Source organism: Dendronephthya gigantea, unplaced genomic scaffold (genome assembly GCF_004324835.1).
Source record: "Dendronephthya gigantea isolate DGI-Jeju-01 unplaced genomic scaffold, DenGig_1.0 000997F, whole genome shotgun sequence".
Taxonomy (NCBI): domain Eukaryota; kingdom Metazoa; phylum Cnidaria; class Anthozoa; order Malacalcyonacea; family Nephtheidae; genus Dendronephthya; species Dendronephthya gigantea.
The window spans coordinates 359-14,223 of record NW_021164007.1 but is presented as its reverse complement, the minus strand read 5'-3'; the positions used below and the strand labels follow the sequence as shown (position 1 = coordinate 14,223).

Below are 13,865 nucleotides of genomic sequence, written 5' to 3'. Positions count from 1 at the left end.
ATGTTCATTTTAAAGATTCGTTTCTATGTATGCTTTGTAGAACAGTTCAGCTCATAGGTTAACCCTATTTTGTCCTCATATATCATAATGTCAATATGCCGTTGACACACGATCATTTCCATACATCAATTTCGTGTTATCGAGTTACTCAAAGTTTACTTGCATGGAAATATGTGGGAATATCGGTTACAATTTTGTGCGATGAGCAGATGAGTACCTACCTGCTCGTAACTGCTCGTCTGCTCAATGAGATATTTCATACCCACTTGAAATTTTTGTTGATAAAAATGAAAATGTACAAAATGTATAGCGGCCGGAAAGAAAATTTCAGACATGGATTAAATTTAAAGTCTAATTATCATCATCGTCATAATCTTCACTGTCTTTATTTTGCTCGTATCTTCCGTGAATCTCGTGGTCGCTTAAAAGCCTTTATAAAAAACTTTCTCTTATCAACTGCAGCTTCTATTGCTTCTTCTGGGTCAAAATCATCATTTTGAATAAACGATTCTTTTGTGTGCATTATTTTCCTATGTACTGAATCTTTTCTTTAGTTGTCTTATCCACAAAAAGCGCTCTCTAGATATTTCTAATTCTTTCTGTAGTAAGTAAGCTTTCTCTTAGCAGATTGCTCGTCGAAACCTCTGTCGTTTATGAGGCGTTCTTTCATTTCCTCGAAAGCTGTGTTACTTCTTTGTTTTGCTTCTTCTATTAGTGGTATCCAGGGATTCATTTCTTCTCCAGATTCTAAGTCAGTCGTCGTCGAACTTCCTGACTGCTGAGTAGAAGTTGTTGAGACATCGTCACGGAAATCTCTTTCTTGACTGTCCGAGTCTGTGGCAGCAGTGTCTTGTTTCATCAAAAACCAAAAAACCTGATTGTTGGGCTACCTATGCAAGAATAGACAAAAGAGTGAACACGTTTAATGAGTATCTGTCTCAAAGGATAGTGCGCATGCGTATTACGTGTTTTTCTATGTCCCACAATCAAACGGTAAAAGTTTCGTATTTATATTTCGTCGTTCGTGCAGTAGTGATGGGCGATACCAGCTTTTTCAAATCGATACGATACCGCTTCGATACCAGACAATTTGTAGTGGTATCGATACCAAATTTCGATACCGATACCAGAAATTTGAGCCGTTTTTTACCGTTTGTAATTTCATATACCAAACCATAACGTGCATTTATCCACTCACATTTTTGGCTTTTCCCTTTGTTTTTTCGCGAAATGAAAAATGGGCAGAAATTATTGTGATTGGTAGCGTATAATTAAAGAACTAAGGAACAAAAAAGTGACGAACAAAAAAAAATAAATCAAATTTTTTATACTTTTTGGTGGAAAACGCTGACCTAAAATACTGTAGGCTCAGTATCGAAATTTTGCAGCTACTGGTCAAGTATCGATATTTACTGCAAATCATAAATATCGGTGAGTATCGATACTTGGTATCGAAGTATCGCCCATCACTATCGTGCAGGAACTGATGACTGATCAACTGATAACTTAAAATTTTCATCCGCTGCGAAACGAAATCGGCTGTGTCATATCAGTTCTGTAAGGAATTGGTATATTATCGACGGTTAACTGAAGAGGCTTAGGTAAGACGTCAATTAAATTTATTACTTCCAAATTCCAAGTAGTTGCTGTGCCCTTGTTGGCTGCACCAATGAAGAAAGAATCTGAGGTGCCCCTTGGGAAATGTCTAGCAACGAACGGGTTCAATTGTTAATTAATGTGCGAAGACTTCTTAGTAGTTGCTGTGCCCTTGTTGGCTGCACCGATGAAGAAAGAATCTGAGGTGCCCCCTGGGAAATGTCTAGCAACGAAAGGTTCATTTTAGTTGTGAAGTTTATTTAAGGCTGTTTGGTCAGAAAAACTAACAGACTTATCTGTTTTAGAATGGATAACACTTGCAGGACTTGTTTAAAACAGTTCACAGAGCTGCGAAGTTTGCGTCGTCATGAACGGTCTATTCATGGTGAAAGAAGGTTTTGTTGTGATCATTGTGGCGAGTCTTTCAGACGAAAAGATGCTTTGAGGCGGCATCAGAAGCGTCATCAAAAAATGATTACACACACGTGCAACAACTGCATGAAAGATTTCCACCGTCGAGATAAATTAGTAGAACATCAAGTTCATTGTCAAAGGAATCCACTGAAGAGAAAGCGTAATGAAGGCGATAATAGTCCGGCCCCAAAGAAAATGCGAGTTCAAATTGGAGAAGGTGAACCCGATAATCAAGTCGAAGAAGATAACCCTTGCAGTTCTACTTCGGCGTTTGAAGATTCTTTGAAGAAGATTGAGTTGAAACCCGGAAAGATCAGAAACAGGACGTGTCCCACTTCTTACGCGGCAAGACAAAATCCATTTTGAGTCACCTTTCCAACGAATTAGCAGAGAAAAGAGGCATCAAATGGTTCATCACTGTTAAAGTACGATTCGTCAAACCTAAACCCAATGGCGAGAGTCTGACTACCGAATCCCACTTCCGCAGTCTCTGCATGAAAACAGTAGACCAGCACGAACTGCATAATCAACTAGAGGAGGCCAAGCAAAAAATGACCCAGTCACTTTTATTTCAAAAAGAAGGAAGTGGTTGGGTATTAGACGAAATCCTTCATCTTGACCTGAGTATAGCTCAGTATACTCCAGTAAAAGGATCCAGCTACGTCCCTCTCCCTAGCAAGATAAACGCCAAGAAAGCAGTAATCAACATCAAGAATTCTGATAACAAATGCTTCATGTGGTCTGTCCTCGCCGCTCTTCATCCAGTGAAACAGAGTGCAGAGAGATTGCATCATTATCAACAGTTTCAAGATGAACTAGATTTTGCTGGCATCGAGTTTCCTGTTACTGTTGACAAGATTGGAAAATTTGAGCGTCAGAACAATATTTCCATTAACGTGTTTGGCTTCGAAGACGTGCTTTTCCCCTTGTATATCACAAAAGAACACTTTAATACCCATGTGAATCTGTTGCTATACTCCCAGGGAGAAACTAGGCATTACTGTCTTATAAAAGATCTGAATAAATTCCTTTACAGTCAAAACCGTTACAAAGGTCGTATGTATTACTGTCGGTACTGTCTACATGGATTTATCCGAGAAGACCTACTTCAAGACCACGAGCCCCACTGCTCACAACACGGTCCTCAGCGTATTGAACTCCCGAGTGAAGATAACGCCCAACTGGTCTTTAAAGAATACCACAAGCAGTTGAAAGTGCCCTTTGTGATCTATGCTGATTTCGAAAGTCTTACAGCAAAGATTGACTCAACCCACCAAATCCTGAAAATCCTCCACTGAAAAATACCAACACCACCAACCATGTGGATTTTCCTACATTGTTGTATCCGACCATGAGAAGTACTCCAAACCGCCTGTTGTGTATCGTGGAGAAGGCGCCGTCGATAAATTCCTAGAGTGTCTAGAAGAAGAACAAAAATATATTCAAGAGAAACTTGATTGGGTCGAACCCATGCGCATTGAGAGAGAAGAAGAGCAGGCATTCCAAGATTCAGTCAATTGTCATATCTGTGGGTTTGAGCTGGGTGCTGATCGTGTTCGTGACCATTGTCATCTCACCGGAAAGTACCGCGGAGCTGCACACAACGACGATTAAACTATAGTTTTAATGGTCGAGTACCCGTTATTCTTCACAATCTACGCGGTTACGACTCTCATCTCATCATGCAAGGACTTGGTAAACTTAAAGACAAGAAGATCAACTGCATTCCAAACAACACCGAAAAGTACATCTCCTTCTCCATCAATAATCTGGATTTTATCGACTCTCTGCAATTCATGAATGCATCGCTGGAGAAGTTAGTATCCAATCTAGCAAAGGATGGTGTTGACAAGTTCCCCACTCTAAAGAAATACATCGACAGCGATAAAACACCCATTTTGCTGAGAAAAGGTGTCTACCCCTACGACTACATGGATTGTACAGAAAGATTTGAAGAACCAACCTTACCACCGGAGTCATTTTACAACGTGTTGAATGATGAACACATTTCAGACGAAGATTACACCCACGCGATGAATGTATTTAATAATTTTACCTGTCGGAACATGGGTGATTACCATGATTTGTACTTGATGTCAGATGTTCTACTTCTCGCAGACGTGTTTGAAAATTTCCGAAGTGTGTGTCTCAAAGCTTACAACCTAGATCCTTGTCACTTCTACACAAGTCCTGGACTAGCCTGGCAAGCTTGTTTGAAAATGACCGATGTTGAACTCGAGCTTCTAACTGATCCAGACATGTACTTATTCATCGAAGAAGGTCTTCGCGGTGGAATTTCAATGATTAGCAACCGCTATGGTAAAGCCAACAATCCATACGTTCCCGATTATGACCCAGAACAAGAGACCTCCTACGTGATGTATCTTGATGCTAACAACCTCTATGGCTGGGCTATGTCACAACCTCTACCCACAGGTGAATTTGACTGGCTAACCGACCAAGAGATTGCAGAACTTGACATCACGGACGTTGCGGACGATGACGATGAAGGCTACATATTGGAAGTAGACCTACACTATCCGTCCGAATTACACGATCTTCACAACGATTATCCTCTAGCACCAGAGAAAATGAAGATTTCTTCAGAAATGTTGTCACCATACTGCCAGGATCTGTCGGAAAGTTTGCAACTTCGTGGTGGGGCTGTATCTAAATTGGTGCCGAATCTCCGGAACAAGACCAATTATGTAGTCCATTACCGCAATTTAAAGCAATACCTGGCACTTGGCATGAAGTTGACAAAGATCCACCGCGTTTTGGTATTCCAACAAAGCCCGACACCGCAGAAATTGGTGTTTAAGACGTTTCAACCCGAAAATCTAATCGCTGGTTCACAATTGTGCATTTCTGTATCGCCCTATCAAAGAGAAACCTTTTGAATATCTTAAAAAAGTTCAATTTTTCTTCTGAATACGCATTCTGCAATCTTTGACAGCTCATCAAACACATCTGACCGCTGTGAAATGGCCATTTTGAGGCTTAAAGTATACACAAGGTTATTAATTCAGACGATTCGTTTTTACCGTGAGCAAGCTTCAAATCTTTTGTGCAAGACATATTTTCTTGAATATTTATAAATCTTTTTCCTCACCAAGTTTGAAGTCTAAGTATCGAGAATTGCGGCTAAGCCTATACCAATTTCCGCGGTGTCACAAAGCCCATGGTTAAAGACCTACATCGATTTCAACACCGAGAAACGAAAACATGCAGCAAACGACTTCGAGAAAGATTTCTACAAGTTGATGAATAACTCGGTGTTCGGAAAAACCATGGAAAATTTGAGAAAGCGCGTCAACGTCAAGCTCGTCAACGATAAGACGAAACTATCGAAACTAACAGCATCTCCATCCTTTGACTACTTCCGCATATTCTCTGAAGATTTAGCAGCTGTCAACATGAAGAAGACGAAGCTTTACCTAAACCGTCCAATCTACGTCGGATTCACCATCCTGGATCTCTCCAAAGTACTCATGTATCAGTTTCATTACGAGTACATGAAACCCAAGTATGACTGCAACGCAAAGTTGTTGTTCACAGACACGGATAGCCTTTGTTACGAGATAAAGACCGACGACGTTTATCAAGACATGTTGCAAGACATCGATCTCTTTGACACATCCGAATACGCACGAGACCATCCACTGCACAGCCTGACGAACAAGAAAGTCCTTGGCAAAATGAAAGATGAAACGCATGGCATACCCATCCAAGAGTTTGTTGGGTTGCGACCGAAGATGTACTCCATTCTCTATACCGAAAACGACAAGCAAGTGGAGAAGAAAACGGCTAAAGGCATAAAGAAGTCCGTCACAAAACGAAAGCTTCGGCACATCAACTACAAGGAATGTTTGTTTGATAAGAAACGGACAATGGCCAGCATGAATCAGATTCGAAGTGAACGCCATGAAATCTACTCCATTAAATTGAACAAGATTGGTCTTAGCCCTTATGACGACAAACGCTATATTATAAAGGATGGAGTGAACACTCTTGCTTATGGACATTACCAAATCATAAGCACAGACGAGTGAAATATCAACGGTTTTATTGTTGTTGAGCAATACATAAGTTACGTTTTAAAGTTATAAATTATTGCAATTGCATGAAATACAAAGTTATGTTACAATGTTACGTGTTTATAAAGTTGAAGTTACATGTTTATTTATATTAAGAGGAGGTTTTTTTCATGTTTGGAAAATGCTCAAACCTTATAAAATCATAATATTGTACGCATGCGTGGATGCATTAAGGTGTGTTTTGAAAGTTTGGTGTTGAATGTTGGGTTTACATAGAAACAAACTCTCCTCTTAAGTTACGTTTTAAAGTTATAAATTGTTCTGAAAGTTAATAAATTGTTCTCAAAGTTAATAAATATTTGAAAGGAATCCTTTGATTATTCTCAGTCTTCAGTTTGCGGTATATTGATCCAGATTCTACCACATCTATCTAGTCTAAAAATGCAGCCATTTTGCTGGGATATTGTTTGGATTGTCTTTTGTATGTTCAACACTGTCGTTTTTCCTCTTTAGAACTCTGGGCTTGCTGTTTTCCTGGCTTATCTTTCTGGTGCTTAGTAATTCATTCACCACGTCTTGCTGTTGTTTGTTCTCATGTCTGTTCTCATCATCAAGAGTGTTCTCATTTGCTCTGTTGTATACCACACATTTCCCTTTCGGCTTTAGTTTGGCTTCTTGTAGGTATTTCCTTCTTTGGTCAATATCGAGCAGATGCACATCCGCAAGATGATTTGCCAATCTTACAAGGTATTTTGCACCGCAATTGGGAACGGTACAATCACGACAAACGCGCTTTGCCATGTCTACGGTTTGAAGAACAGGGTGCAAATGAGCTGTTTCCTCTGATTACTGACTTTTATTAGGGCCAATCGGGCCATAGTACAGGCCAATCGGGCCAAAGTCAGGCCAAAAAGGCCAAAAAGGCCAAAATAGGAGATACAGCTCCTCCCAATCCCATAACCTAGTATGAACAGTTCTTTCTCGATTCTTTTACATATCTTTCCCACTGTCTTCATCACAGTTTTGGATCGTTTGATTGTCATAGAAGGCTTGGCTGTTTGCTTGCTTCCCAATATCTTGTTCAGTAAGTTGGTTTTATTTCGGCGTTTAAATTTATGCTGAGGCATAAAGGCTTGTCTGGCAGATTTACTATCTTGTTATGAGAATGTTTTTTTTTCTCGATTCTTTTACACTTAAACGTTACCCCTGCTTTTCGGATCATCACCAATTCAGTTCGTTTGTGTATCGTAGTACAGTTAGTCATTCGCTTGAGCTTGAGTTTCTTGATCTTGTGCAGTTTGGCTTTTTCTGATCTTTAACATTTTTCTTCTTTTTAATGGTCCTTTTACGTAGATCATTTACCATAGTTGATTTTGAGCGTAAAACCTCTTTCTTTGAAGATGCTCTAGGAGATATCGTTTTGTGTGCACACTTGGCTGGCATATTGCAAACAAGGATACAGTTTAAAATCATGTTTTATACATATGATTTTCGCGATCACAGCGCTTCTTACAAAAACCTAAAAGTTTCTTCTTTTAGCATCCGTCTTCGATCTGTACAAAAATTACATCTCCCTTCAGCACGTGTATATTTGAGCAGCTCCGGACTGTCTACACATGCAGGGGTTAATGTCCGTTAGGGTTTCGATAAAAGCCTCCGTGACCTTTGTCTCTGAGATTTTTGACAACGCCTCATCGAAATACATGCATAAGTGTTCGTCTTTTTCCATAGCGAGACATTGATGGTTTGGCTGAGATAAATTTTCCATTATGATGCAATGATGATATCTCAACTTGTGGTTGAAAATTGTGCATCACAATTTTCAACCACAAGTTGAGATATCATCATTGCATCATAATGGAAAATTTATCTCAGCCAAACCATCAATGTCTCGCTATGGAAAACGAACACTATGCATTGTATTTCGATGAGGCGTTGTCAAAAATCTCAGAGACAAAGGTCGGAGGCTTTTATCGAAACCCTAACGGACATTAACCCCTGCATGTGTAGAAACAGTCCGGAGCTGCTCTATACACGTGCTGAAGGGAGATGTAATTTTTGTACAGATCGAAGACGGATGCTAAAAGAAGAAACTTTTAGGCAGTGGCGTAACGGACGAAGATGGGGCCCTTAGGTATATTTGGTGTGGGGGCCCTAGCTGTTTGTCATGTTTTCACTTGAAAAATAATTTGAGAGCTGGAGCTTGTAAATTTACATTAGTGTATTACTTCATTAGTTATAGAAGTAATAGAACATAGATAATAGAAAATTCAGCCATGGTCGATGGATACTCTATTATTTAATCTACCATCATAATTGCTGCATTTTCCTTTGCAATCAACGTCATACCCCAGGCCTATCTTTGGCATAACAATTTGTTTTTAACCTGACTTTTTTATGCGATACACTGACACGCCGTTTTTCTTTAAGAATCGTGGCGATAGACGGCAATCAATGAAGGCCCTCTGGGGCCCCCAACGGTCGGGGGCCCTTAGTTCTTGTCCTAACCCTACCTTACGTCCGTTACGCCACTGCTTTTAGGTTTTTGTAAGAAGCGCTGTGATCGCGAAAATCATATGTATAAAATAACATGATTTTAAACTGTATCCTTAGTTTGCAATATGCCAGCCAAGTGTGCACACAAAACGATATCTCCTAGAGCATCTTCAAAGAAAGAGGTTTTACGCTCAAAATCAACTATGGTAAATGATCTACGTAAAAGGACCATTAAAAAGAAGAAAAATGTTAAAGATCAGAAAAAAGCCAAACTGCACAAGATCAAGAAACTCAAGCTCAAGCGAATGACTAACTGTACTACGATACACAAAGGAACTGAATTGGTGATGATCCGAAAAGCAGGGGTAACGTTTAAGTGTAAAAGAATCGAGAAAAAAAAACATTCTCATAACAAGATAGTAAATCTGCCAGACAAGCCTTTATGCCTCAGCATAAATTTAAACGCCGAAATAAAACCAACTTACTGAACAAGATATTGGGAAGCAAGCAAACAGCCAAGCCTTCTATGACAATCAAACGATCCAAAACTGTGATGAAGACAGTGGGAAAGATATGTAAAAGAATCGAGAAAGAACTGTTCATACTAGGTTATGGGATTGGGAGGAGCTGTATCTCCTATTTTGGCCTTTTTGGCCTTTTTGGCCTTTTTGGCCTGACTTTGGCCCGATTGGCCTGTACTATGGCCCGATTGGCCCTAATAAAAGTCAGTAATCAGAGGAAACAGCTCATTTGCACCCTGTTCTTCAAACCGTAGACATGGCAAAGCGCGTTTGTCGTGATTGTACCGTTCCCAATTGCGGTGCAAAATACCTTGTAAGATTGGCAAATCATCTTGCGGATGTGCATCTGCTCGATATTGACCAAAGAAGGAAATACCTACAAGAAGCCAAACTAAAGCCGAAAGGGAAATGTGTGGTATACAACAGAGCAAATGAGAACACTCTTGATGATGAGAACAGACATGAGAACAAACAACAGCAAGACGTGGTGAATGAATTATTAAGCACCAGAAAGATAAGCAAGGAAAACAGCAAGCCCAGAGTTCTAAAGAGGAAAAACGACAGTGTTGAACATACAAAAGACAATCCAAACAATATCCCAGCAAAATGGCTGCATTTTTAGACTAGATAGATGTGGTAGAATCTGGATCAATATACCACAAACTGAAGACTGAGAATAATCAAAGGATTCCTTTCAAATATTTATTAACTTTGAGAACAATTTATTAACTTTCAGAACAATTTATAACTTTAAAACGTAACTTAAGAGGAGAGTTTGTTTCTATGTAAACCCAACATTCAACAACAAACTTTCAAAACACACCTTAATGCATCCACGCATGCGTACAATATTATGATTTTATAAGGTTTGAGCATTTTCCAAACATGAAAAAACCTCCTCTTAATATAAATAAACATGTAACTTCAACTTTATAAACACGTAACATTGTAACATAACTTTGTATTTCATGCAATTGCAATAATTTATAACTTTAAAACGTAACTTATGTATTGTCAACAACAATAAAACTTGATATTTCACTCGTCTGTGCTTATGATTTGGTAATGTCCATAAGCAAGAGTGTTCACTCCATCCTTTATAATATAGCGTTTGTCGTCATAAGGGCTAAGACCAATCTTGTTCAATTTAATGGAGTAGATTTCATGGCGTTCACTTCGAATCTGATTCATGCTGGCCATTGTCCGTTTCTTATCAAACAAACATTCCTTGTAGTTGATGTGCCGAAGCTTTCGTTTGTGACGGACTTCTTTATGCCTTTAGCCGTTTTCTTCTCCACTTGCTTGTCGTTTTCGGTATAGAGAATGGAGTACATCTTCGGTCGCAACCCAACAAACTCTTGGATGGGTATGCCATGCGTTTCATCTTTCATTTTGCCAAGGACTTTCTTGTTCGTCAGGCTGTGCAGTGGATGGTCTCGTGCGTATTCGGATGTGTCAAAGAGATCGATGTCTTGCAACATGTCTTGATAAACGTCGTCGGTCTTTATCTCGTAACAAAGGCTATCCGTGTCTGTGAACAACAACTTTGCGTTGCAGTCATACTTGGGTTTCATGTACTCGTAATGAAACTGATACATGAGTACTTTGAGAGATCCAGGATGGTGAATCCGACGTAGATTGGACGGTTTAGGTAAAGCTTCGTCTTCTTCATGTTGACAGCTGCTAAATCTTCAGAGAATATGCGGAAGTAGTCAAAGGATGGAGATGCTGTTAGTTTCGATAGTTTCGTCTTATCGTTGACGAGCTTGACGTTGACGCGCTTTCTCAAATTTTCCATGGTTTTTCCGAACACCGAGTTATTCATCAACTTGTAGAAATCTTTCTCGAAGTCGTTTGCTGCATGTTTTCGTTTCTCGGTGTTGAAATCGATGTAGGTCTTTAACCATGGGCTTTGTGACACCGCGGAAATTGGTATAGGCTTAGCCGCAATTCTCGATACTTAGACTTCAAACTTGGTGAGGAAAAAGATTTATAAATATTCAAGAAAATATGTCTTGCACAAAAGATTTGAAGCTTGCTCACGGTAAAAACGAATCGTCTGAATTAATAACCTTGTGTATACTTTAAGCCTCAAAATGGCCATTTCACAGCGGTCAGATGTGTTTGATGAGCTGTCAAAAGATTGCAGAATGCGTATTCAGAAGAAAAATTGAACTTTTTTAAGATATTCAAAAGGTTTCTCTTTGATAGGGCGATACAGAAATGCACAATTGTGAACCAGCGATTAGATTTTCGGGTTGAAACGTCTTAAACACCAATTTCTGCGGTGTCGGGCTTTGTTGGAATACCAAAACGCGGTGGATCTTTGTCAACTTCATGCCAAGTGCCAGGTATTGCTTTAAATTGCGGTAATGGACTACATAATTGGTCTTGTTCCGGAGATTCGGCACCAATTTAGATACAGCCCCACCACGAAGTTGCAAACTTTCCGACAGATCCTGGCAGTATGGTGACAACATTTCTGAAGAAATCTTCATTTTCTCTGGTGCTAGAGGATAATCGTTGTGAAGATCGTGTAATTCGGACGGATAGTGTAGGTCTACTTCCAATATGTAGCCTTCATCGTCATCGTCCGCAACGTCCGTGATGTCAAGTTCTGCAATCTCTTGGTCGGTTAGCCAGTCAAATTCACCTGTGGGTAGAGGTTGTGACATAGCCCAGCCATAGAGGTTGTTAGCATCAAGATACATCACGTAGGAGGTCTCTTGTTCTGGGTCATAATCGGGAACGTATGGATTGTTGGCTTTACCATAGCGGTTGCTAATCATTGAAATTCCACCGCGAAGACCTTCTTCGATGAATAAGTACATGTCTGGATCAGTTAGAAGCTCGAGTTCAACATCGGTCATTTCAAAACAAGCTTGCCAGGCTAGTCCAGGACTTGTGTAGAAGTGACAAGGATCTAGGTTGTAAGCTTTGAGACACACACTTCGGAAATTTTCAAACACGTCTGCGAGAAGTAGAACATCTGACATCAAGTACAAATCATGGTAATCACCCATGTTCCGACAGGTAAAATTATTAAATACATTCATCGCGTGGGTGTAATCTTCGTCTGAAATGTGTTCATCATTCAACACGTTGTAAAATGACTCCTTCGGTGGTAAGGTTGGTTCTTCAAATCTTTCTGTACAATCCATGTAGTCGTAGGGGTAGACACCTTTTCTCAGCAAAATGGGTGTTTTATCGCTGTCGATGTATTTCTTTAGAGTGGGGAACTTGTCAACACCATCCTTTGCTAGATTGGATACTAACTTCTCCAGCGATGCATTCATGAATTGCAGAGAGTCGATAAAATCCAGATTATTGATGGAGAAGGAGATGTACTTTTCGGTGTTGTTTGGAATGCAGTTGATCTTCTTGTCTTTAAGTTTACCAAGTCCTTGCATGATGAGATGAGAGTCGTAACCGCGTAGATTGTGAAGAATAACGGGTACTCGACCATTAAAACTATAGTTTAAGTTGCAATCGTTGTGTGCAGCTCCGCGGTACTTTCCGGTGAGATGACAATGGTCACGAACACGATCAGCACCCAGCTCAAACCCACAGATATGACAATTGACTGAATCTTGGAATGCCTGCTCTTCTTCTCTCTCAATGCGCATGGGTTCGACCCAATCAAGTTTCTCTTGAATATATTTTTGTTCTTCTTCTAGACACTCTAGGAATTTATCGACGGCGCCTTCTCCACGATACACAACAGGCGGTTTGGAGTACTTCTCATGGTCGGATACAACAATGTAGGAAAATCCACATGGTTGGTGGTGTTGGTATTTTTCAGTGGAGGATTTTTCAGGATTTGGTGGGGTTGAGTCAATCTTTGCTGTAAGACTTTCGAAATCAGCATAGATCACAAAGGGCACTTTCAACTGCTTGTGGTATTCTTTAAAGACCAGTTGGGCGTTATCTTCACTCGGGAGTTCAATACGCTGAGGACCGTGTTGTGAGCAGTGGGGCTCGTGGTCTTGAAGTAGGTCTTCTCGGATAAATCCATGTAGACAGTACCGACAGTAATACATACGACCTTTGTAACGGTTTTGACTGTAAAGGAATTTATTCAGATCTTTTATAAGACAGTAATGCCTAGTTTCTCCCTGGGAGTATAGCAACAGATTCACATGGGTATTAAAGTGTTCTTTTGTGATATACAAGGGGAAAAGCACGTCTTCGAAGCCAAACACGTTAATGGAAATATTGTTCTGACGCTCAAATTTTCCAATCTTGTCAACAGTAACAGGAAACTCGATGCCAGCAAAATCTAGTTCATCTTGAAACTGTTGATAATGATGCAATCTCTCTGCACTCTGTTTCACTGGATGAAGAGCGGCGAGGACAGACCACATGAAGCATTTGTTATCAGAATTCTTGATGTTGATTACTGCTTTCTTGGCGTTTATCTTGCTGGGAGAGGGACGTAGCTGGATCCTTTTACTGGAGTATACTGAGCTATACTCAGGTCAAGATGAAGGATTTCGTCTAATACCCAACCACTTCCTTCTTTTTGAAATAAAACTAGTGACTGGGTAATTTTTTGCTTGGCCTCCTCTAGTTGATTATGCAGTTCGTGCTGGTCTACTGTTTTCATGCAGAGACTGCGGAAGTGGGATTCGGTAGTCAGACTCTCGCCATTGGGTTTAGGTTTGACGAATCGTACTTTAACACTGATGAACCATTTGATGCCTCTTTTCTCTGCTAATTCGTTGGAAAGGTGACTCAAAATGGATTTTGTCTTGCCGCGTAAGAAGTGGGACACGTCCTGTTTCTGATCTTTCCGTGGTTT

The 13,865-nt window shown here is 40.0% G+C and overlaps 1 protein-coding gene across 1 annotated transcript; it reads right to left on the bottom strand.

Annotated features, from left to right (window-relative positions):
- Nucleotides 1-10,251: 10,251 nt before the first annotated feature.
- Nucleotides 10,252-13,428, bottom strand: LOC114544856. The gene is made up of 2 exons (XM_028563350.1): nt 11,511-13,428; nt 10,252-10,595 (listed from the first exon to the last, which is right to left on the bottom strand). The coding sequence occupies exons 1-2, from the start codon at nt 13,426-13,428 to the stop codon at nt 10,252-10,254; spliced, it is 2,262 nt and encodes a 753-aa protein (XP_028419151.1).
- Between the last annotated feature and the right edge of the window lie 437 nt (nt 13,429-13,865).